The sequence below is a fragment of the Pteronotus mesoamericanus genome, unplaced genomic scaffold, assembly GCF_021234165.1.
Source record: "Pteronotus mesoamericanus isolate MK-2021 breed Mesoamerican mustached bat unplaced genomic scaffold, CSHL_Meso_final contig_40, whole genome shotgun sequence".
Taxonomy (NCBI): Eukaryota; Metazoa; Chordata; class Mammalia; order Chiroptera; family Mormoopidae; genus Pteronotus; species Pteronotus mesoamericanus.
The window spans coordinates 10,448,819-10,474,729 of record NW_026555150.1 but is presented as its reverse complement, the minus strand read 5'-3'; the positions used below and the strand labels follow the sequence as shown (position 1 = coordinate 10,474,729).

At 37.0% G+C, this 25,911-nt stretch overlaps 1 protein-coding gene across 7 annotated transcripts in view; it reads left to right on the top strand.

Moving 5' to 3' along the window:
• ENOX2 (ecto-NOX disulfide-thiol exchanger 2) overlaps positions 1-25,911 on the top strand; it is a 384,343-nt gene that overhangs the window by 352,120 nt on the left and 6,312 nt on the right. For 6 of the 7 annotated variants that reach the window (XM_054577016.1, XM_054577017.1, XM_054577018.1 and 3 more), the window contains 3 exons: positions 13,564-13,745; positions 16,590-16,697; positions 20,049-20,157. In XM_054577016.1, coding sequence (XP_054432991.1) covers positions 13,564-13,745; positions 16,590-16,697; positions 20,049-20,157 — 399 coding nt within the window. The remainder of the gene's footprint in view (positions 1-13,563; positions 13,746-16,589; positions 16,698-20,048; positions 20,158-25,911) is intronic. The other variant, XM_054577020.1, reaches the window with a different exon arrangement.

The window sequence follows — 25,911 nt, the reverse complement described above, 5'->3', positions numbered from 1 at the left end:
AAGTAGATCAAATGGACTTAATGGATATGTATATAGAACCTTTCATCACAAAGAAGCAAAATACACATTCTTTTCAAATGCACATGGAAATTTTCAAAGATAGACCACATGATAGAACACAAAACAAGCCTCAACAAATTCAAGAAAATTTAAATCATAGTGAACGTTTTCTCAGATCACAAGAGCTTGAAACTAGAAACCAACCTTGAGGAAAAAACTCGAAAACAAACAAACCTGTAGAGACTGAAAAACATGTTACTAAATAATGAATGGGTAAGCAACAAGTTCAAGGAAGAAATCAAAAAGGTTCTGAAAACAAATGAAAATGAATACACAACAGCCTGGAACATATGGGACACAGCAAAGGCAGTCCTGAGAAGGACGTTTATAGCAATATAGGCCTACCTAAAAAGATAGAAAAATCTCAGATAAATAACCTAACCCTACATCTACACGAGCTGGAGAAACAACAACAAACAAAGTCTCGAGTGAGTAGAAGGAAGGAAATAATCAAGATCAGAGCTGAATTAAATGACATAGAGACTAAAAGAACAATTCAGAAGATCAGTAAATCCAGGAGCTAGTTCTTTGAAAAAATAAACAAAGTTGACAAGGCTTTAACTAGACTCCTGAAGAAAAAAAGAGGACCCAAATAAATAAAATCAGAAAAGAAAGAGGAGAAATTTCAACCGGTATCACATAAATACAGAAGATCATAAGAAATTACTACAAACAACTATATGCCAAGAAATTTGACAACCTGGGCAAAGTGGACAAATTTCTAGAAACATATAATCCTCCAAAACTGAGTCAAGAAGAAGCAGAAAGCCTGAGTAGACTGAAAATAGCTTGTGAAATTGAAGCAATAATCAAAACACTCCTGGCACACAAAAGCCCTGTACTAGATGACTTCACAGGAGAATTTTACCATTTTAGGGAAGAGCTAACCCCATGCTTCTCAAACTATTCCAAAAAATCCAAGAAAACAGAAGGCTCCCAAGATCTTTTTATGAGGCCAGTATTATCCTAATTCCAAAACCAGATAAAGACACAACAAAGAGAGAAAACTACAGGTCAATATCAGTGATGAACATAGATGCCAAAACCCTCACCAAAATATTGGCAAACCACATCCAGGCAATACATTAAAAAAATCACATGCCATGATCAAGGGGGACTCATCACAGGGATGGAAGGATAGTTCAATATTCACAAATCAATAAATGTAATACATCACATAAACAAAAGGAAAGACAAAAAGGAAAATTTTAGATACTCCCTGCAGCAATATTTCCAGCGATACATCCCCTAGGCATCACCTCAATCTCTGCCTTAATGTTTACATGACATTCTCTCTGTGTATGTCTGTCTCTGTGTCCAAATTTCTCCTTTCTGTAAGGACGTCAGTCATGTAAGTCTGGAAGTGAACCCAAATGACCCCATTTTAACTTGACTACATCTGTAAAGCTCCTATTTCCAAATAAAATCACATTGTGAGGGCTGCAACATATCTTTGGTTGAGGGGGTGCAAATTCAACCCATAGTAGCAGAACTGACAAAAATGGACTGATGGAAGGAACTGAGTTGTAGAATATGAAGAGATCAACTTCAGATGTGATGGTTAGGAAATGAATATAAAGGATTTGTGTGTGTATGTGTGTGTGTGTGTGTGTGTGTGTTTGTGTGTGTACATATACACATAATTGTTGAGAAAAGTAAAAGAAGTAGAAAGTAGTAGTACAGAGGTGTTGGCTGAAGCTCAAAGAGTATGAATAAATGAGCTTGAAAGATAAGTGAGAAAGAAGAGCAAAGGGCTGAATATAGCACTTTGGGGGCTAGCTCCAGTAAGGAAAAAGAAAAGAAAGAGGCGTTTTTAGAAGAGTTAGAAAAAGGGCAGTCTGACAGACTGGAAGAAAACTAGAAAAGCATTGGATTATAGAGCCCAATAATCGATTGGGAATAATCGATTATCAGATATCATATAAAAATAAACGAACTGAATACTGTCAAGCAAGAGCTACTTTAGTAGGGTGGTAGAAGTAGGGACCAAAAATTTGATATTAAGTAGAGAAAGGAGACAAAGATCAAAGGTCAATAAGTTGGGTACTGAACAAAAAGAAATACAGGCATTATATATGATGAGTAGAATTAATAACAAAGTTGTTGTTTGTGTTCAATAGATGAGAAGGAGAATGTGAGATTGAAGATACATGACAATAAAAGAGTACTTATTGGCAATTATAGAAGTGGGATCCAGGAGAATAAGTATGGGAAGTAATCCAAATTCAGGTGGAGTTTGCTTTAGAGATAGGAGAACTCTCTTTCTGAGATAAGAAAGGTAAAACTCATGCAGCCCATGCTTCTCCATATAGCTAGAGATTCATTGTCCATTGAAATCTGTATTGACCAGGAATGCCCAGCTGTGCAACTTCCTCAAAGAGTCTTCTTCAGCCCAGGATAAGGAGGAGAAAAAGTTGAGTTGAGTGACCATGAGTTAAGATTAGCATGGTAAGACCTACCAAAGGTTTTCAAGTGGGGAAGAAATCTGATGTCCTTTGGAGTTTGCAGTAGAATCTGTCTAGACAGAAAGCAATTAGCAGATTGGTTGAAGTTGGCCATTCCAAGAGATTAAAGGTTCCAGGGAGGAAGAGAGTGGAGTTTCATGGTGATGAGGGGCAGTGAAGTACCTTCATAGATACTTCTGAAGGTACTGCATCAGAAAGGAGAATTTAGAGATCTCAGAGGACAAAGAATGAGGTCCTAGGTGCATCCATGCTGGTAGAAGCCTGACTGGAGTAATGACCTGCAGAGGCAAGAAAAGCAAAGCATTTTTGAGGCAGGGAACTCACTTGAGATTTTGCCTGAAGTGGCCTGTAATCACTCCCAATGGATTGTGCTCATATTATCTCCCTCTCTTTCTTCCCACTCTTTGTTGGTTTTTTTTTTTGTTTGTTTGTTGTTTTTTTTTGGCATTTTTTCTTTGTGCATCACTCCAGCTCACATTTTTCATGAACCTTGTTGGGAATGTTGCCCATTTGTCCTACTATAATTTGGTAACTTTGTTTAGCACGTTCCTTCTAAAATTTTGTAACTTTTTTAAAACATCTTTTGGAATGTGGTTTTGTAAGTGCCAACTCCCTGAATTAACTTCCATTATTTTGTTTTATTTGTACCATTGAGAAAACTTAAGCATTAATTTTGTAATAGCACAAAATCCTTTTAGATCTTTTATTACAGAAAAATACGTATGGGATTTTGCTGAGTGGCTTCTCTAAAAGGAGTTCACAGCTGTCTTCAAACTTCCATATTTCATTGATGAACTGGCAGCCTTCAGATGTGAGGAGTAGTCCCCATAAAAATGAATGTTTTTCACACGTAGAAAATAGTCAAAAAGTAAAATCCAAGAACTAATCAAGGCAGGAAATGAATTAATTCACTGTACTGTGCTCTATAGTATGACAACTGATGGATTCACTTATTCAAACATATTAAAAGACAGTGTTGAACTTTTCAGTGTTCTGACAGTGTACAATGAAGAACTCCAACTTCAGAAATGGGCCCAATGTATATTAAGTCCGTAAAAATAAAGACCTGGTGTCCTCATTAAAATGATTAAAACAAAAACCCTCATTTTGGAGAGTGGGAAATACATTGTGTAAGTTGGATCCCTAATTGCATTATAGGAGATCACATTTTATTTTGCTTAGTGATGAGTCCAAACTGAGATTATTGTCTGCTCCTTCCTGTCTCCAGGTATCTATCTCTGCTCATCAGCGTACCCTTTTCCCTGGAAGGGAAGCATCTTCTCCGCTCTTTGAGAAAATGTTTTCACATTTAAACTGGAGAATATGCCTCTAACCATTCTCTTAGACCTCTGCCCTTTTCCTTTCCATGTTTCTCAACATGACTTGTAGAACTTGAGCATAATTACTGGCCTGCTGTAGAAGAACCAAAAGAAGGAAGATTAACTATTACTATTTTGTATTCATCCATGTCACTTGCCAGAGGACAAACATGCAAACCAAAGCAGAAATAAGTAGCTCTACCTGTAGTGGTCACTTTATTTACAGAATAAGTAACCTCTGTGCTATTCAGCCAAACTCCAGCTCAAGATACTATCCTTAGTACTGACCCAGCATGCAAGTCAAATTTTTTCACTGTCTGGCGGATAGTTAACATCCCTTTTTCCATATAATCTCCTACATACAGGGTCCAGCAGAAGTAAAGCCTGCTTGAGTGTGGTTGGTAGGGTAATATGGGTGTAATGATTTATAGTTTTAATTCGAACATTTCACCTAAAATGTCATATCGTACGCTTGAGCATGATATTGTTGTTACAGAATTGCATGCTTATAATTTTGTTATAAAAGATTTTGTAATAAAAACGTGGCATCATTTGTGCTGGACCCTGTACAGTCATCTTTACTTTTAGCGTCTTCTTTTGGTGTCCTGATTGTTAGGAACATGCTGTCCAATGATAAGTATCCCAGCTGCTGGAAGAGATGACAAGGATTGTTATTATTTAGAGTGCTTCTTTTTTTTAAATTTATTGTTGACTTAATTTAGTGTTGTTTCAATTTATTGTTGAACTATTACAGATGTTTCCCATTTCTCCCCCTTTTTCCCCTTCTACCCAGCCCCTTCCCACCCTGGTCTTCACAACATTGCTGTCTGTGTCCATGAGCTATGCATATATACATATATGTTCTTTGACTAATCTATTCTACTCCCACCTCCCCCAACCCCTCTGCAATCTTTCAGTCTCTTTCACGTATCCATGTCTCTGGTTGTATTTTGTTCATCAGTTTATTCTGTCCATTAAATTCTACATATAAATGAGATCATACAGTACTTGTCTTTCTCTGACTGGCTTATTTCACTTAGCATAGTGTTCTCCAGGTCCATCCCTCCTGTCACAAAAGATAATAGTTCTTTATTTTTTATGGCCATGTAGTATTCCATTGCATAAATGCACCACAGCTTTTTTACCCAGTTACCTACTGATGGGCACTTGGGCTGTTTCCAGAACTTGAGTCCAAATCTCCATGTAATAGCTTTTTCTTCAAAGCCACAAAACCTGTGTGATTACAGCAAAAAATAAAACCAAACATAAATTGAATGTGTCATGCCAAAGGTCTTTTGTAATTTTTTAAACAAAAATGTAAGATTTAAAATAGCCATATTAGGATAATTGCATGGCTATGGGGAGAAAACAAATGTGAACACTGAAAACATATCTCAACACTACCAGAAAAATTTTCTCACCAGGACCCTTTCTATTATGCTGGCATTTTCTGATTCACTGATTGTTTTATTGTTGTTCAGTTACAGTTGTCCCACCTTTTATCCCATTGCTCTCCCCTGCCCTGTCCCTCCCCCACACCATCTGATTTGGATAGACAGTCTAATCACATCAGCCTAATCACTTACCTGATTGTTTTAGGAAAACCCTCTAGTCAAAGCCATAGAATTAAACCTAACACCTCCCAAAGACACAGCTTCCTTTTATGAATAAGGAATGTTTTACCTTCGGCATAAGGTTTTCTTCTAGATGTTTGATCTTTGTAAAACACAACTTTTTTCCATTTATTATGTAGAGGATGAGTCTTGTCTTTGAAATCCCTTTAGAAAACTCTTGTTTCACCATTTATAACTGATAATCTTGAAGATTTGGTTTCTATTATGTACTTTCTTTCACTTTTTTCTACCTGAAGTCCCTCCCCATAGGTAGCTGACAAAATGCCCACCTTTGTCAAATTGCCTTTTAACTTTCGTATACATTTAATATACAGATTTGTAATTTTGATCCATTTTGATAATGTTTCTTTTCAGGGCCTTATGCTCTGTTAGGAATCTAAAAGAATTAATCTACAAATGTTTCCATTAATTTGGAGCGTAAACAATAGAGATTAGTGGAATCTCATTTTTTATCACAGTCATAAGCCTGTGGCATGACAAGTACTCAGTAAATGTTTGTTGAGCGAAAGCAGATCCTCTGATTAAATATTTTTAAATATCTCTTAAGATTTTTGATCTTCTGAAATGTTCCAGAGCCATAAATTATTAAATTTAACCTAAGTTTCCCCATGTGTCTTAGATATTTATTTCAATCAATAAACTTTACATTTTAGAGCAGTTTTAGGTTCACAACAAAATTGAACAGGAAGTATAGAGTTCCCAAATACCTCATCCCCCCAGACATAGCCTCCCCCAGTTTTGACATCCTGAACCACAGGGGTACATTTGTTATAATCAATAATTACATCATTATCACCTAAAGTCCATAGTTTGCATTAGAGTTGACTCTTGGGGTTATACATTGTATGTGTTTTGACAAATGTTCAAAATGTATGTATCCACCACTGTAATATCATACAGAATAGTTGCATTGACCTAAAAATCCTCTGTACTCTGACTATTCGTCCTTCCCTCCTCCTCTAACCCCTGGAAACCACTGATTTTTTTTACTGTAAAAGTAGTTTTGCCTTTTCCAGAATGTCATATAGTTGGTACAGTATGATAGCCCCTTTAACTGGTTTCTTTTATATTCCTCCAGGTCTTTTCATGGCTTGATAGCTCATTTCTTTTTAGCGCTGAGTAATGGCCCATTGTCTGGATGGACCACTGTTAGTTTATCCATTCACATACTAAAGAATATTGTGGTTGTTTCCAAGTTTTAGCAGTTATGAATAAAGCTGCTCTAAAAATCCATGTGCAAGTTTTTGTGGAGACATACATTTTCAGTTGACTTCAGTTGAGTATATACCAAGGGGCATGATTACTGAATCAAATGTAAGAGTATGTTTAATTTTATAAGAAACTGCCAAACTATTTTCCAAAGTGGCTATACCATTTTGCATCCCCAACGGCAGTAGCGATCCTGTTTGCTCCACATCCTCCCGAGCACTTGGTGTTGTCTTTGTATTTTGGCAAGCCTATTGGATGTGTAATTATATCACATTGTTTTTTTAATTTTCAATTTCCCTGTGACATATGATATATGATGACATATGATGATGCTTACTTGACACTGGTATATCTTTAACGATGTGTCTGTTGAGATGTCTTTTTTGGTGTTTATCCTGTTTGATCTCTGAGCTTCCTAGGTCTGTGGTTTGGTGTTTGACATTAATTTGGGGAAATTTTCAGTCATTATTGCTTCAGATATTGCTTCTGTTCCTTTCTTTCCTGTTTGATATTCTCATTACATGTGGGCTACATCTTTTGTAGTTGTCCCAGAGTGCTTGGATATTCTGTTTGGATTTTTTTCAGCCTTTTTTTCTCTTTTCTCTTCAGTTTAGGCAGTTTCTATTGTAATACCCTCCTCAAGCTCAGAGATTTTTTCCACAGCTTGTCCCATCTATTAATAAACATGTAAAAGGCATTTTTCATGTATTTTACAATGTTTTTTATTCTTAGGGTTCTTAGAATTTCCATTACTCTATTTTTGCACATTATCTACTTTTTCCATTAAAGCTTAGCATATTAATCATAATTGTTTTAAATTCAAGGTCTGATATTTGCAACTTTCCTGGTGTTTCTGACTCTGGTTTTGATCCCTGTTTTGTCTCTTTAAATGGTGTTTTTTACCTTTCAGTATGCCTTGCAATTTTTTTGTTGTTGTTGTTGAAATCTGAACATAATGTACTAGGTAAAAGGAACTCTAGTAAATAAGACTTTAGTAGTGCAGCAGTAAGGTGTGGGGGAGGGAAAGCATTCTATAGTCCTATGATTAGGTGCTTTAGTGACCTTGTATCTCTGGACTATAATTTACAAGTGTTTCTCTGTTTTTCCCCTCTTAGGTAGAACATGATGACTAGAGGGGGCTAGAGTTGGATGTTTTCCATCCCCAGGTAATTTAGGATCCAGTAAAACCCCAACAGGTTACATTCCGCTAAAAAGTTTCTTCTGGAGGCAGGCCTTTTTAAGAAGAACACAATATTGTGGTGTACAAAATTGTTTCTATCCCCTCCCCCTGCTGGAAGTACTAGGGGATTTTTCTGAGATATTCTCTGTGAGGATCTTATTGAGCTCCTGGAGATAAAGCTCACAGAAGGTTAAGGACCTTACTATGACTGAGTGTCCCTTAACTTTTTAAGTCTCAGACTTGCTCATACTGAGCCTCCAGCAATTTGACAATTGTAGTTTAGATTTTCCTACTTTGGCACTGGTTCCTGTTGAGGTTTCTGTTCCTGTGTTTATTTTTCTTTTTTGTGGGTTTTTTTTTGAAGATTTTCTTTCTTTCTTTCCTTCTTTCTTAAGGGAGGGAGAAAGGGAGAGAAACATCAATGTGTGGTTGCATTTCACACACCCCCTACGGGGACATGGCCTGCAACCCAGGCATGTGCCCTATACTTGGAATTGAACTGGCAACCCTTTGCTTCGCAATTCAGTGCTCAATCCACTGAGCCAAACCAGCAAGGGCTCTGCTCTTGTGTTTCTCATCTGGTAAGTCAAGGTTCTCTGTACTCACCTATCTGTCTCCCCAGTTTCGGAGATAGCAGTTTGCCGTATTACTTCACTCCTCTCATGGATCTAAGAAGAGTTGTTGATTTTTCAGTTTGTTCAGCTTTTTACATGTTTTTGAGGTGGAGTGGCAACTTCTAAGCTAGACTAGAAACTGAAGTCTTGTGTCTTAGTTTTTACATTTACCTTTCTTCTGTAGGACCAGTCAAGGCTACATTTTTCTTTTTTCTTTTTGTAAACATATTAATTTATTTTTTTACTTATACATCATGTTTATTCTATTAAAGTTGTCTGTTTTTATCCCTTTACCGCCCTCCACCCATCCCAACCCCACCCCCAACTCCCACAGTCAATTCCCACTCTGTTGTCCATGTCCATGGGTCATTCATACATGTTCTTTGTCTAGTCTCTTCCCCTTCTGTCCACCATTGTCCTCTTTCCCCATCTCCTCTGGTCACTTCTAGTCTGCTCCATGTTTCTGTGCCTGTGGTTTATTTTGCTTGTTAGTTTATTTTGTTGAATAAGAGTCTACTTATAGTTGAGATCATATGGCATTTGTCTTTCATCAACTGGCTTATTTCACTTAGCTTAATATCCTCCAGTTCCACCCAGGTTGTCGCAAAACATAGGAGTTCCATCTCTCTCTCTCTTTCTTTCTTCCTTAAATGTAGATTGATTTTATTTAATTTTTAAATGTCAAAGTTAATTATAAAATATTTTTAAAAATTTAAAACCGTTATAAAGTCTCAGCAATTAAACCAACATGACATCAGCACAGAAATAATCAAGTAGATCAATGAAATATAATGAGCATTCGAGAGACAAACATATATATCTGTCTAACAATATAACATATGATTAAGTTGATATTTCAAATCAATGGGTAAAATAAGGCTTATTCAACAAATAAGGTGCATGGACCACCAGTACTTGAAAAAACAAATATAGAGCCCTATTTCACACATTATACAAGAAATATTCAGGTGAGTTAAAAATCAATAAGTAGAATCTAAGGAGTTTTAGAAGAAAATAGAACTAATATTTATCATGACCCAAAGTAAAATATTCAACCCCAGAAGCTATAAAGTAAATATTGACAATATGAATATATTAAACATTTAACTATATAGTAATATACATATAAAAAAGTTAAAGGACAAGGAATACAATAGGAAAGTATTCACAACACATCTAAAACATGGTTAATAGGTTATTTTGTTTTCTTTTGTTTTTTAAGGAAAAAAGTTCTACAAACTTTTAATCAATAAATAGATGAAGAATACCAAAATGTCATTTAAAGCTTTCTTTAAAAATAATAGAAATAGGCAAGAAATATACAAAAACAGGTTTAGTTTCAACAAAGAGTAAATGAACAATTAAAATTACATCATTGTCACAATCCGATTATTGAGTATTAAAAATATTGGTAATATCAAGTATTGACAACTCTGAAAGAAACTGGGTATTCATAGAACTTTTTCTTCATGTTAAAGCAGTCCCCTTAGCATATTTTGCAGTGCTGGTTTGGTGGAGGTGTATTCTTTCAGCCTTCTTTTGTCTGGGAAACTCCTTATTTTGCCTTCCATTTTGACTGAGAGCCTTGCTGGGTAGAGCAGTCTTGGTTGCAGGCCTTTGCTTTTCATTACTTGGAATATTTCTTGCCACTCCCTTCTGGCTTTCAGTGTTTCTGTTGAGAAGTCAGCTGCTAGCCATATTTGGGCTCCCTTATATGTTACTACCTCTTTCTCCCTTGCTTGCTTTAGGATGCTCTGTTTGTCTTTGATATTTGCTATTTCAATGATGATGTGTCTTTGAATGGGCTTCATTGGGTTCCTCTTGAATGGGACCCTCTGTGCCTCCTGGATCCATGAGACCCTTTCTCTCCTCCAATTGGGGAAGTTTTCCATCATTACTTTTTCAAACAGGTTCTCTATCCCTTCCTCGTCCTCTTCTCCTTCTGGTATCCCTATTATATGGATATTATTACATTTTAGGTTGTCCTGCATTTCCCTTAATGCCTCTTCATTCTTTTTGAGTCTTTTTTCATTTTCTTGCTCTTTCTGGGAGCTTTTTTCTACCTTATCCTCCAGCTCACTGATTTGGTCCTCAGTTTCCTCTAGCCTGCTTTTGATTCCTTCTACTGTGTTCTTCAATTCAGAAATTGTATTCTTCATTTCGTCTTGTGTCTTAGTGATCGTTTCTGTGTCCTTTTTCATGTTGATATAGTTTGCAGTTAGTTCCTTATAGTTTCCATGTAGTTTTTTTTAATTCTCTCTGAGCTCACTGAGCTCATTGAGCTTCCTTAGAACCGTTGTTTGGAACTCAATATCTGATAATTTACTTGACTCTATTTCATTTAGTTTCCTTTCTCAGGATTGCTCCTTTCCCTTCGAGTGGGGCATATTTCTCTGTGTTCCCATTATTTGTGAGACTCTTCTCTTTTCCTGCTTCTTCTTAAGTTGATCTGTCTTGATCTCCTGACTTTGTGGTGTGAACTTCTATGGTTGGAGACCTCTGTTTTTACTTTCTGGATCTGCCTCTGATGATGTCAGATGTTGACCCTGTCTGACCTTAGGCAGTCTGTTCCAGACTTCTAGTAATCTACTGCTTATGGCTGTCTCCTTCAGCTGTTAATCTATTCACTCTGCATTCAGCAGGCCGCCTTAGACAGCTCAGGGCGTGGTGGAGTCCCTCCTGGGGGCAGGGTTATTGGGTCCACTCACGCTGTTGCAGTATGGGGGAGGAGTCCGCACTGGGATCCTGCCAGCTACTGTCTCCATTCTCTCCGCAAATCAAGGCTACATATTTTAAAAACAACTGTCAACAAAAATATTGTGTGGACAGTCATCAGTTCAAGAAAATTAGCTCTATATTTTTTTTTATTACAGGGCTCATATAATTTGCTGCTATTCAAAGAAAAGTAACTGACGTTACCTATAAACATCTTAGTTATATTTGGGGTGAAGAATATGAAGTATGATGATGATTTTCATGTGCTGAAGTCCTCTGTTAATTTATAAAAATGGGCCTGTGCTTTTGTGTCCATCCCTTGCTGCCATGGCCAACTAGAACCTAAAGTTTCTCTTTGAGAGGCTTTTTATACATGTCAATTTATTTTTCCCTTTTTTATTTTCTTAAATTTTATTACATTGCCACTTGTTGCCCTTATAGCCCCTTCCCCTGCCCCCCAAAATCACCACACTGTTGTCCATGTCCATGAGTCCTTTTTCCTTTCTGCTCAATTCCTCCACCCCTTCACTGCCCCCATAGCTATCACCTGTTCTCCATCTACAAGTCTGTCTTTATTTAGCTCGTTCATTCAATTTCTTCATTAGATTGCCTATATGAGTGAAATCAAGTTGTAATTGTCTTTCTCTGACTGGCTTAGCTTAATGTTCTCCAGGTCCAACCACACTGTCACAAAGGGTAAAGTTTTCTTCTTCTTTACAGCCAAGTAGTATTGCATTGTGTAAATGTCCCATAGTTGTTTTATCTACTCATCTATTGATGGACACTTGGACTGCTACCATACCTTAGCCATTATAAAAAACGCTACAACGAACAAAGTGGTGCTTATGTGCTTTTGAATTAGTGTTTCGGGTTTCTTTAGATATAGTCCCAAACGTAGGATTGCTGGGTCAAAAGGCATTTCTATTTTTAATTTTTTGAGGTATCTCTATACTGCATTCCACAGTGGCTGCACCAGCATGCATTCCTACCAACAGCACAAAAAAGTTCCCCTTTCTCACCATCCTCACCACCACTTGTTTGTTGATTTATTGATGATGGCCATTCAGACAGGTGTGAAATGGTATCTCATTGTGGTTTTAATTTGCATATGTCTGGTGGTTAGTGACATTAAGCGTCTTTTCATGTGCCTATCGTCCATCTGTATGTCCTTCTTGGTGAAGTGTCTTTTCAAGTCCTTTGCCCATTTTTAAATTGGATTGTTTGGGGGTTTTTTGGTGTTGAGTTGCATGAGTTGTTTACAAATTATCAGATGTATCAGTGAATATTTTCTCCCATTCTTGGGTTGTCTTTTTATTTTGTTGATGTTTTCCTTTGCTGTGCAAAAACTTTTTAGTTTGATATAGTCCCATTTGTTTATTTTTTTCTTCTGTTTCCCTTGCCTGAGGAGATAGATAAAATGTTTCTGCAAGCAATGTCTGAGATTTTACTGCCTATGTTTTCTTCTAGGATTTTGATGGCTTAAAGTCTTACATTTAAGTCTTTAGTCCATTTTGAATTTATTCTTGTGTGTGACATAAGAAGATGACCTTGTTTCATTTTTCTGCATGTATCTGTCCAATTTTCCCAACATAATTCATTGAATAAACTCTCTTTAGCCCATTGTATGTGCTTGCTTCCTCTGTTGGATATGAATTGACTATAAAGTTCTGGGTTTATTTCTGCGTCCTCTCTTCTGTTCCATTGATCCTTGTCTGTTTTTCTGCCAGTGCTTTGCTATTTGGATTACTATGGCCTTATAATATAGTTTGATATCAGGTAGCATTATTCCTCCAACTTTTTTCTTCTTTCTCAGGATTGCTGTTACTATTCAGGGTCTTCTGTGGTTCCATATAAAATTTTTAAACATTTTGTCTAGTTCTGTGAAATACGTCATTGGTATCTAGATAGAAATTGAGTTGAATCTATAGATTGCTTTGGATAATATGGACATTTTAATGCTGTTAATTCTTTCTATTATGAATGTGGTTTGTGCCTCCACTTATTTGTGTCTTCTTCAATTTCTTTCTTCAGTGTCTTATAATTTTCTGAGTACAGGTCTTTTACATCCTTGACTAGATTTATTCCTAGGTATTGTATTCTTTTTGAAGCAATTGTGAATGGGATTTTTTTTTCATTCCCTTTCTGATAGTTCATTATTGGCATATAAAAATGCAACTGATTTCTGGATATTAATTTTGTATCCCGCTATTTTACTGAAGTCATTTATCAGTTCTAGTAGTTTCTTGGTGGAATCTTTGGGATTCTCTAATACATATACATGTCAGTTTAAAACACTAAGTTTTCTTGGTAATAAAAGGAAGCACAAAGGAATCTGGATATATGGTTTCACTACTTTATATTGTTTAGCCTTAGTATCACAGGCAGAAGCTCTGAAGGAAGAAAATGACAGCCTCCGTTGGCAGCTTGATGCCTATAGGAATGAAGTAGAACTACTCAAACAAGAACAAGGCAAAGCCCACAGAGAAGATGACCCAAATAAGGAACAGCAGTTAAAACTCCTGCAACAAGCCTTGCAAGGAATGCAACAGGTAAAGGCATTTTAATTTTCTGAGCTTTGTGAAAGTATAACATCAACTCCTCACATATAAAAGGGTCCCCTGCAAGCAAATAGAATAGCAAACCTCTTGTTCTTCTTTATGTTCTGTTATCTGGCATAGATGAGGAGGGGATTATGTGTTGTTATAAATGAAATATTCTTGTTAATAGAGTGATAGCAATGGATCACCATTTTTCAGAGAGTGAGTGTTCAGTGAAAAATACTTAATAAAACTACACTGAACATAATCTACTTTGGGATCTGGACAGAGCCTCAGGGTTCTTATGAATAACCACAGGTACTTATATATGAAAAAGTGCCAGTATCTAGTCAATACAATGCTGAATAATACAGCCTTTTAGAAGGAAAGGCAGGAATCCTACCCTTGATTTGGATAGAATCAGGGGTGTTATGGGTTTTTAAGTGTCAATGCTGTGGGCATATAGTACCATTTTGCTTTTATTTTGTTATCACAGTCATTTATGTGAGTCAGTTTACCTGAACATTTTTCCAAGTATAAAAAATAAAGTAAGTAAGTGCCTCTAACTGTCATTGCATAAACAACATTGTGTAATGGGTGTCCAATATCTTAAAAGTTTCACGTAACCATCACCACAGTGAGCCTAGAATTTAATATATATATCAATAGCTGTTCTCGTTATAGTAAAGGAGTAATACTTCTGAGCAACTGTACTATCTTCTTCTGTCTTGCTAGACTACTGGCCATTTTCCTTACAATTTAAATTGCGTAATATTTTTTAAATTGTATGCCTTGGATTTTTTAGAGCAAAGCTTATTGCTTGCACTAAGAGCCCCATATTCCTATTACTTATGTTACCATTGTCTTCCTGTGTGACAAGCAATATCATATTAATATTTCACCTTTCCTGTTAGCAAAAAGTATGAAGTAATGCTTACTTTTCTTTCACTGTCACCATGGAGTTTAATTAGAACAAGTAAATTACATCAGAAATCTTCACACCAAAAATTGTATCGCCTCAACTAGAGTTCAAAGAATTTTGACAGTGTACGTTGTACTGTGTCTTTTAGTCCTTCCAATGGCCTTTTGCAGGTCTCTGAAAAGCAAAATTATGGAAACATTTTCTTGTCATTTTCCCCTCTTAACCTTGATTTTGAAACCATTCTACTTAAGGTCAGTTCTTCAATTTAAATGCAATTAAAAAGTGGTAAACTATTTTTTTCCATTTCATTACTTCAAAGACTTCATTGAGACAATTTGGTCTGTACCCTCTGAAAAATTAATTTACTCAGTTTGATTATTTTTATTGGAAAAAAATGCCTTATAAACAATGACAAAATTTCTCCCATATTATCCCCAAAAGATGTATAGTCTACTACGGTGGTTACAAGCATGGACTATGGGGTTGATGCAATCCAGGTCTAAATCCTAGCTCTGCCACTGAATGACCTTAGGCAAACCACTAAACCTCTCTAAACCTCAGGATTATGTATCATGGGATTACTGTGAGGCTTAAAGGAGATTATGCATATGAAACCCTTTGCCCAATGCTTGGCACATATTAGATGCTAATAGTATCTGTTGAAATCATAAATAATGATAAATCTAGTTTCTTACCTATTGTTATGGAAACTAACATTTGTGAAAATTTGGATTCTTTACTACTTTCCTCAAAGAAATCAAATTTGGCTTAGAAAATGGCTATTTACAAGGATGCTTTATAACATTAAGTTTTATGCAGCAATCAAGATATTGTCCACATGGTATTAACTGCACTCTATCCTTACCTTGGAATAGGAAAATTAAGTGATTATGGTACTGAACAAAAGGACCTGTGGATGGGGGGATGCCCAGATGCTGTTACCGAAACGACACCCTCCTTCCCCGGGACCCCTCGGTTGTGGGTCCTTTGCCCGCCACCCTTGGAATTATGGCTCTGAATGACAGAGTTTGGTGAAAAGGAAAAGAAACTATTGATTCAAAAGTTATACAGGTTTGATTAATGGCTAAATGTCACCCTTAAACCTCAAAATCCCTTCAAAACAATCACCAGCACACACACCGTCCTGCCTTCCCCCTTTGCCCAGGTAGGCCAGTCAGGCCAATCAGGGTGCCGTCCTTCAGAAGAAAAAAAAACAGAAGTCCGGGGCTCGGTTGGGCAGGCCTCTCGCAGGTCTCAGCACCATCCACTGAGTCGCGGCGATCTCCGGCTCTTAATCCATAACCATGTGGCACCTTCTCATGGCCCACTAGCAAGAGTCCTTTCTCTCCCCTTTCTTCCCGCGTGGTCTTCACACTGTTCCCCAGAGTCTGTGTCCCTTTGTGTCTCCTGCAGTCCCCTATCTCTCCTTCTCCTCCTCTCCCAGTAACATTCTGTATTAAGTCTTTGAAACCTTCCTGATTAGCTTTGGTGATATGCAAAATAACCCTCTTGCATATGAGGAATGAAGCTATCTTGTTATTGACATACAAAATGACTCTCAATGGCCCTGCTCAAGGCTCCCATCCCCCATGGAAGCCTGCCCTGGGGTGGGAGAATATATTTTTCTTGGACATCCCAATCTCTGGACCCCATTACAAATACCCTTTGGGGGGACCCTGGCTGTGCCCTATTACAATTAGATCAGTCATCTTTTCAGACTCTTTCAAAAGTATGAACAAATACAAAGGAAGAGTCAAATAAAAATAATTTTAAGTGAAAAGTTTCTTGATTTTTCCATTAATATTTTTGCATGAAGAAATGATTATGTGTGCTAGGGTAAAGTGAGGCAGGCCAGCCTAATATCTAATTTCAGCCAAGGTTTTTAATTGAACTGTGGCTCCTTAAGACTTGATTGCCTTTGGTCTTTCTTGTAGCATCTACTCAAAGTCCAAGAGGAATACAAAAGGAAAGAAGCTGAACTTGAAAAAATCAAAGATGACAAGTTGCAGGTGGAAAAAATGTTGGAAAATCTTAAAGAAAAGGTACATGAGTCCTAAGTGAACCTTTTCCCTTACTTCATTCCCCCCTTTTCAGTGACAGTGAAAATGCTCAGGAAGTTGCTGCAATAGGGAGAATGTTTGGAATGTTTGACTGACTGGGGATTTAAAAGCCCCACCTCCAGGGTAATTCTTGAATCAAGGACTCTGCTTTTAATTGTGAGTCCTTTGCATTTCTAAGGGTTCTTTCTAGAGAGTGCACTTTTCAATGAATAAAAAATCAGTACATCCCTAAAATTTCTCAGCCTTCCCTCTTGGAAAAAGCCAGAGTGTATACCCCATCTTCTCAAGACTTGAGTGCACACTTCATATTGTCAAGCAAATAACAACATAGAAAACTCCTGTGACACAGAATACCTTTAATTAAGCATTTCATTAAAGGTAGAAACACAAAGCAACTAGAACATTAACATTTCTTTGTGGAATAGCAGTTGCAGGTAACATGTCCAAAACCAAAAAAGGAGAAACCTTGAAAAACAAAGAATATTCTAAAGCTACATGGTAGCAATCAAGAAGGCTAAGATGGGACTTGGCCTAATTAGAACCTATAGCGTTAAGAAACATCAGTGAGGACCTCTAAGAGAGTCTACTAACATCTGAATGGATTATTGTATCACAACCATGAATAGGGTGTCTGGTCTATTTAAGGATGCATAAAGTCTGCTGGTGGTGTCTCCAGCATAACTCTCTAATTTCTTTTATGCCTAAACATTCAACCGAAGTTATTCTCTGAAAAGGAAGATCCATTATCTGAAACTGCCTGATTTTAATGTCTCAGAAGGAAGAGAAGATTAGTATCTTAGAACAAGAACCAGAAATCAAGAATGCTACAGTTCCACAAGAGCTCATGCTCTTTATCTTATGTGCTCAGCTCAGGAAGATGTAATGCATACAGGCACACTGGTTGCATGTGCCAACATAGTGACTTCCCCCAGAGTCCCATTAAGAACTGGCAACCTTGGTGTAGTTAAAACAAATGATTGAAAGTATTTTCTTCTAGAGACCGTTTGCAATATGCTTTTAATTCTTCCACTCCATAAAACCAACTTACTTTCCAGTTTTGTGGGTGCTATTAAAGAAACAAGCATAATACCAGAGAAATTCATTTATCAAGCTTTTAATTGAAAAGCGCCAAGGCTGCTTTATTTATCAGGACTTTCCTTGAACTATCAGAGCTTCTGAAATGTCCCAGAACTGCTACATTAGCTATTTCACTTCTTGCTTAAAATGGAATGTGTAGCCGGAACACTATAAATAGACATGGGATTATGCTAAAGACATTACGCTTAAAAATACCCTTTAGGATCGACATCAAAAATTGACTTGAGGGCATTTTTAGTGTAAGGCCTTTTTTAGTGCTTTAGTGTAAGCAGCTTTCTGCTTTATAAAGTATTTAATTTAAAGAAGCAAGAGGTCAAATGATGTATATGGAAGAAACTTGCCATATTGTGCCTAAGTCTAAGTGTTTCCCATTCAGAAACTGAATATACCATGACATACCAACTAAAGAGGACAAGGAAAGAGATCCAAATGATAGTCAGGAAAATGTGAGTCAGAATATGGTTTTTTTTCTGGGATTTTAAGCAAAGCTTTCAGAAAAAGTCATGACAGTTCATTATAAACTTATCTTCTCTGGGAAGCTGATTTGTTAGAAAATATTTCAACCTGACACAGTTATGTTAGGAAGCAAAGTACCATCACATTAGACTGCAAAAGTAATTTTAGTTTGAAAGGAAAGCAATACTTTTCAGGAAGGAGGAATCTTTTTTGTTTTTGTTTGGGTTTCTTGACAGTAAACCACAGTGTGATTTATTGTCAGCGTTTTGCAGGGTGACTTATATCTGCCTTACTACAGAAAGAACTAGTTCTTTCAATCTGCTAGTAAAATTCAAGGTGATAAGCATCCCTTCAATATACCTTCTAATTTTTTAAATGCCAGCTATATAAAACTGAAGTCAAGTTTCAATAAGGCTACATTTCTATTCAGGATGGCTAAAACTTATCAGGATGTCTTCACATCTTAAATCACCCCAAGTCTGTTAAACTCTCATACTTAAGAAATGGCTTAATAGATAATTTAATGTTTTAAGGAGGTTAGAAGCAGATTTGCAGCCCATGGTTTAGAAGGTAAGCCAGTGGCCTAAATCAAACTTGGCATGATAGTTACTTCCTGGATTGAATTCTAAAGGCCAAGGATTGAGTAGATTATCAATAAAGGTTTCCCTTCTGACTACAGCCAGGAAGCCTGTACATTCAGAAAACACGTATGGCAGCATAGACCATTTGTTTTGTTCAGGTGCAGCATACTGGAAGCTTTGAAGACATATTTAAAGAAAACAGAAGGAAATCTGTCCCTGCTGAGGGTTTGTGGAAGGGAAGAAGTGACAAAACATATGAGTCAGACATGATGTGCCCTGCCAAGAGCATATCCCCAGCATTTTCTTATACAATAGCAGTGAGACCAAAGCAATGATTTCATTTATTCCTTCTAAAGGCTTTTCCTGCACATTTATAATATGGAAAATATGTTGTTAGTATCCAAAGAGGGAAAGAAAGATCCATGAAAGGTCTGGAGGTATTTTTTTATTTGATTCAATTCGATACTCAGGTCATGGATTTCCCTAATCTTTTATGAAACATGCCTGCTATGCTCAGAAAGAGAAAACTTGCAACACAGAAGGCCACTAAGTAATGGTATTTTTGATCATGGCCATTTCTTGCTGTAAAGTCTGGAATATCCTAACTGGTGACGTCCTTATCAGAGAGAAGAGAGAGAAAGTTGATAGTCAATAGAGATGTTAATTTTTAGTTCAGAAGTTAAAAGTTGATTACCTACAAATGGATTAGCTAACTTGTACATTCAGAAATGGGACTTGGCCTTTAGCAGAATGTGGACCTAAAAAAAAAAAAAGGATGGTCTTTTTAACAGTGGATGGCTTGGGATGAAATCCAGGTTCTAACACTTCCTAGCAATTTGATCCTGGGCAATTCACCGAATTTATCTGAGCCTCACTTTTCTCATCTGTAGAACAATGCCTGACATCTAGAAAATAGTAAATATAAGGTCTGGGCCTCCAGATTACTGGTATAGAGTCAAGAATGATGAAGGCAGGAAACTAAAACTGATGAAGATAAATGTCTATTTTTTCTGTGTTTTGAATCCATAGCATAAAGAAGCTTTGGATTATGTGGGATACTTTTATAATTCATAGTTTTCCTCCTCCCATTCAATGACATATTGGACAGTATTGCTTTTAGTGTTCCCTTTTGTATAATTGAAACCAAGCCTGTTGTCAATTAAGGTGGACTGACCCAGGAAGCATATTATTCCCACAGGAAAACTGTGCTTCTAGACTGTGTGCATCGAGCCAGGATAGTGACTGCCCTCTTGAGAAGACCCTGAACAACAGTCCTATCAAATCTGAACGTGAAGCACTGCTAGTGGGTAAGGAAGCTAACAAATACATACAATGTATAGAGTGCAGTGCAGAGGAGAATGGGTTTGCCTAAGATGACTAAGCACATACCAAGCATTTACGAAGCATGACACTGCAAGGACTCGGAATCCTGAAGACGACAGGATAAGAATAAATACAGATTTCAATAAAAATAGTAACAGCATCTCCCTACTCACTTCAAGCCCCCTGTAGCCACTGCCACATCAATTGTGACAGTTTAAGGACTATGCTAAGAATGGTACAATAGAGAAATACATTGTAGATTTTTAAAATTTCTGTGCAAGACTAGCTGCGCCTTTCTCAGTCCCATTCAAGAGACAGTGCAGACACTGGCAGAGAGCTCTTCCAGATCAGCCTCAGCAGGAAGTGTGTGTCTCTCAAGTTTTCCAGGTTAGTGGCAGATGACCCAGAAGGTTGTCTGTAAGTGTTAGAAACTGGTGGCCTCTGATGAAATAAATGCTAAAATTACTCTCATTATATAGAAATTCATTCACAGAGGCAACATAGCATAAATGGTTAAGAATCAGACAGACCGGGTTCCAGTCTTTATTTTTTATTGTTCAAACGCGTTTGTCTCAATCTCCCGCCATCACTTTCCCCTGCCCCACCCACCCCCCGCCCACCACCATCAGTCCTTCCCCACTTTGTTTTTGTCCATGGGTCCTTTATACATGATCCTTGATTTGACCCTTCCCCTTCTTTTCCCTGTCACCCCCTTCCCTCCTTCCCCCTCCTTACTGTCAGTTTCTTTTTTTTTCAATGCTGTTGGTTATATTTTGCTTACTTGCTTATTATGTTGATTAGGTTCCACTTATAGGAGAGATCCTGTGGTACTTGTCTTTCACCCCCTGGCTTATTTCACTTAGCATAATGCTCTCCAGTTCCACCCATGCTGTTACAAAGGGTAATAGCTCTTTCTTTCACCTGTGTAGTATTCCATTCTGTAAATGTACCATAGTTTTTTAATCCACTCATTTACAGATGGGCACTTAGGTTGCTTCCAGCACTTGGCAATTGTAAACTGTGCTGCTATGAACATTGGGGTGCATGGGTTCTTTTGAATTGGTGTTTTGGGATTCTGAGGGAATAATCCTAGTAGTGGAATTGTCAGGTCAAGAGACACTTCCACTTTTAGCTTTTTGAGGAAATTCCAACCTCTTTTCCACAGTGGCTGCACCAGTCTGCATTCCCACCAACAGTGGACTAGGGTTCCCTTTCCTCCACAACCTCGCCAGCACCTGTTGCTTTCTGATTTGTTTATGATGGCCATTCTGACCTGTGTGAAGTGGTAATGCATTGTCGTTTTAATTTGCATTTCTCTGATAGCTAGTGATGCTGAGCACCTTCTCATACATCTCTGGGCCCTGTGTATGTCCTCCTTGGAGAAGTGTCTGTTTAGGTCCTTGCCCATTTTTTCATTGGATTGTTTGTCTTCCTGGAGTGGAGTCATGTGAGTTTTTTTTATATTTTGGAAGCTAAACTGGCAAATATATTTTCCCATACAATTGGTTCCCTTTTCATTTTGCTGATATTTTCTTTAGCTGTGCAGAAGCTTCTTATTTTGATGAAGTCCCATTTGTTTATACTTTATTTTATGTCCCTTGCTCTAGGGGACATATCAGTGAAAATATTGCTGCGTGGGATGTCTGTGAGTTTCCTGCCTGTGCTCTCCTCTAGGACTTTAATGGTATTAAGACTTATATTTAAGTCTTTTATCCATCTTGAGTTTATTTTTATGTATGGTGTAAGCTGGAGGCTGAATTTCAATTTTTTTGCATGTAGCTGTCCAGGTCTCCCAACACCATTTGTTGAAGAGGCTATTTTTACTCCATTTTATACTTCTGCACCCTCTGCCAATATCAATTGACCATAGAGACATGGGTTTATTTCTGGGCTCTCTATTGAGTTCTATTGATCAATGTGTCTGTTCTTATGCCAGTACCAGACTGTTTTGATTACAGTGGCCTTGTAATATAGCTTCATGTCAGGTATTGTGATCCCTCCTATTTTGTTCTTCTTTCTCAAAGTTGCTGCAGCTATTCAGGGTTGTTTACAGTTCCATATAAACTTTTGAAATGTTTGTTCTATGTCTGTGAAATACATCCTTGGTGTTTCAATAGAGATTGCATTGAATCTATAAATTACTTTGGGTAGTACGGACATTTTGATAATGGTAATTCTTCCAATCCATGAACACAGTGTATGCTTTCATTTATTTGTGCCTTCCTTAATTTCTTTCTTCAGTGTCATACAGTTTTCTGCATACAGGTTTTTACCCCCTTGGTTAAGTTTATTCCTATATACTTTATTTTTTGTTTTTGTTGCTATAGCAAATGAGATTTTTTCCTGATTTCTGATTCTGATATTTCATTCTTAGTGTACAAAAATGCCTTTGATTTCTGAATATTGACTTTTTATCCCGCTATTTTGCCAAATTCACGTATCAGGTCAAGTAGTTTTTTGGTGGACTCTATGGGGTTTTCTATGTACACTGTCATGTCATCTGCAAACAATGACAGTTTTACTTCCTCCTTTCCAATTTGGATGGCTTTTATTTCTTCTTCTTGTCTGATCACTGTGGCTAGGACTTCCAATACGATGTTGAATAGAAGTGGTGAAAGCGGACTCCCTTGTGAAAGCAGACACCCTTATCTTGTTCCCGATTTTAGTAGGAAAGATTTTAGTTTTTGCCCATTGAGTATGATGTTGCCTGTTGGTTCTTCACATATGGCCTTTCCTAGGTTGAGGAATGCCCTCTTTACTCCCACTTTGCTGAGTGTTTTGATCATAAATGCGTGCTGTACCTTATCAAATGCTTTTTCCACATCTATCAATATGATCCTGTGGTTTTTGCTTTTTTTTATGCGATGTATTACATTTATTAATTTGCAAATATTGAACCAGCCCTGCATCCCTGGGAGGAATCCCACTTGATCATGGTAGATGATATTTTTACTGTATTGCTGGATGCAGTTTGCCAATATTTTGTTGAGGATTTTAGCGTCTATGTTCATCAGCAATATTGGCCTGTAGTTTTCTTTCTTTGTTATGTCTTTATCTGGTTTGGGGATTAAGATGATGCTGGCCTCATAAAAAGAATTTGGGAGTCTTCCCTCTTCTTGTGTTTTTTGGAATAACTTGAGGACAGAGGTTAGCTCTTCCTTAAATGTTTTTCAAAATTCTCCTGTGAAACTATGCAGTCCAGTGCTTTTTTGTGCTGGGAGTTTTTTGATTACTGCTTCAATTTCCCCAGCAGTTATTGGTCTGTTCAGGCTTTCTGCTGCTTCTTCATTCAGTGTTGTAAAGTTATATTTTTCTAGAAATTTGTCTATTTCATTGAGGTTTTAAATTTCTTGGCATATAACTGTTCATAGTAATTCCTTACAATCCTCTTTGTATTTCTGTGGTATCAGTTGGTATTTCTCCTCTTTCATTTCTGATACTTTTTTATTTGAGTACTCTCTCTTTTTTTCTTGATGAGTCTGCTTAAAGGCTTGTCAATTTTGTTTATCTTTTCAAAGAACCAGCTCCGGGATTTATTGATCCTTCAAATTGTTTATTTAGTCTCTGTGTCATTCAGTTCTGCTCTGATGTTGATTATTTCCTTCCTTCTACTTGCTCTGGACTTTTTTTGTTGTTGTTTCTCCAGTTCTTGAATGTGTAGTGGTAGGTCTTTTATTTGAAATGTTTCTATCTTTTTTAGGTAGGCCTGTATTGCTATGAACTTCCCTTTCAGGACTGCCTTTGCTGTGTCCCATAGGTTCTGGACTGTTATGTGTTCAATTTCATTTGTTTCCAGAAACTTTTTGATTTCTTCTCTTATCTCATTATTGACCCATTCATGGTTTAATAGCATACTGTTCAGTCTCCATGAGTTTGAATGTTTTTGATTTTTTTCCTTGAGTTTGGTTTTTGGTTTCAAGCCCTTGTGGTCTGAGAAAATGCTCACTATGATTTCAATTTTCTTGATTTTGTCGAGGCTTCTTTTGTGTCCTATCATGTGGTCTATCTTTGAAAATGTTGCATGTGCATTTGAAAAGAATGAGTGTTTACTTCTTTGAGATGAAAGGTTCTCTATATGTCATTTATTCCCTTTGATCTAATGCATCATTCACTTCCACAATATCCTTGTTGATATTTTGTTTGGAAGATCTCTCCATTGTGGAGAGTGGGGTGTTAAAATCCCCTACTATCAGTGTGTTGTTGTCTATATCTTTCTTGAAGTCCTCCAAGATTTTCCTTATATACTTGGGTGTTCTTATGTTGGGTGCATATGGTTTATAGTGTGTATATTTTCTTGATGAATTGTTCCTTTGAGTATTATGAAGTGTCCTTCTGTGTTTTTTTATGGCCTTTGTTTTGAAATCTATTTTGTCTGATAAAGATATTGCTACCCTGGCTTTTTTTTTCCTGTCCATTTCCTTGAATATTTTTTACATCCCTTCATTACTGTCTCTTCCCCACCATTTCCAGCTTCTATTGTGAGCTTTAGTTCTTCCCTCTGCAACATGGGTATATTATTACCCATTTCAAAGGGCAGCTGTGCGTATTAAACACAATAATTCATCTAAATCACTTTACACAGTGCCTAGCCCATATTAAGACCTCAGTAAATGTGAACCATTTCACACTTACAGCACTATTCACAAATGCTTGTTGAACTTATATTTCATTTGGAGAACAGTGGCAGATTGAGATCCCAAAATATTTTGTCATTTAAAAGGAGCTGACCTCAGCAGATAATCCTAGCTGCCTTCTAGGAAGCTGAGCCAAACAGTAACCCCACCCCATCTCAAAAGTTCTCCACACTGATCAGCTTATGCATATTTTTATAATATATCTGCCTCCTTTGGTAATAGATATTGTACTCAGATTTAACAGTTTGATATGTTAATATAAGATGCAAAAAAGGAATCTGACATTGAATCTTCAAGAAAATTGGCAACTTATTTCCATTTTCCAACTCAAAGTTATTTAACAAATTGGCAACCGGGAGACCTGTCTGAGAAGAGCTGAGGGTAGGAGGAAGCTTTTGTAAATGGATAATTCTAGAAACAAAGATGCTTAAGATATGTGCTTTTTGTTTTGTTTTTTCTAAAGAAAGTAGTCTTGGGCTGACAGGGAGAATGGAAAATCTGGGGTTTTTTTTAATTGGTTCTTTGGGTATGAACCCACAAAAACTGCTTAGTGTTTTGAAACCTATAGAGTTGTTTCTTGGCATTTGACAGCTTATCTTGACCAAAGGGTGTAGAATTCCTTTGAACATGAACTGTCTTCTATAGATTTAAGTTTCTCAGCTTGATTCAGTGTTCAGAAATTCAATTTGCCTCATCATTTAATAATAAAGGAGTGTTATAAGTAATAACATACATTTTGAACAGATTTTGGTCCCTACCCTCAGTTCCTCCTGGATCCCCCAGCTTACCATAACCCTTGCCGTATAACAAAGAACTGTTGAACTTCAAGCTACAGTTTAAACTTGTGATATTCTTTGTCAGTCACTGAAGGGGACAGATAAGTTATAATTTATGACCTAAATCACATCTAGCTTTTATTCCCTGTTAGTTTTCAGCAAACTCAATTCTAGGTCAATTTGAGGTACCTAAGATCTTATGAAAGAAGGTGAATTAAAAAATGTCAGGAAATTACTAGTAGACTTTTGAACAAAAGAAATATTAGAATAATTAATCTGATGGCCAGAACAATCAAGGCAGTATGTGCAGCTGCCAATCACGCCATAG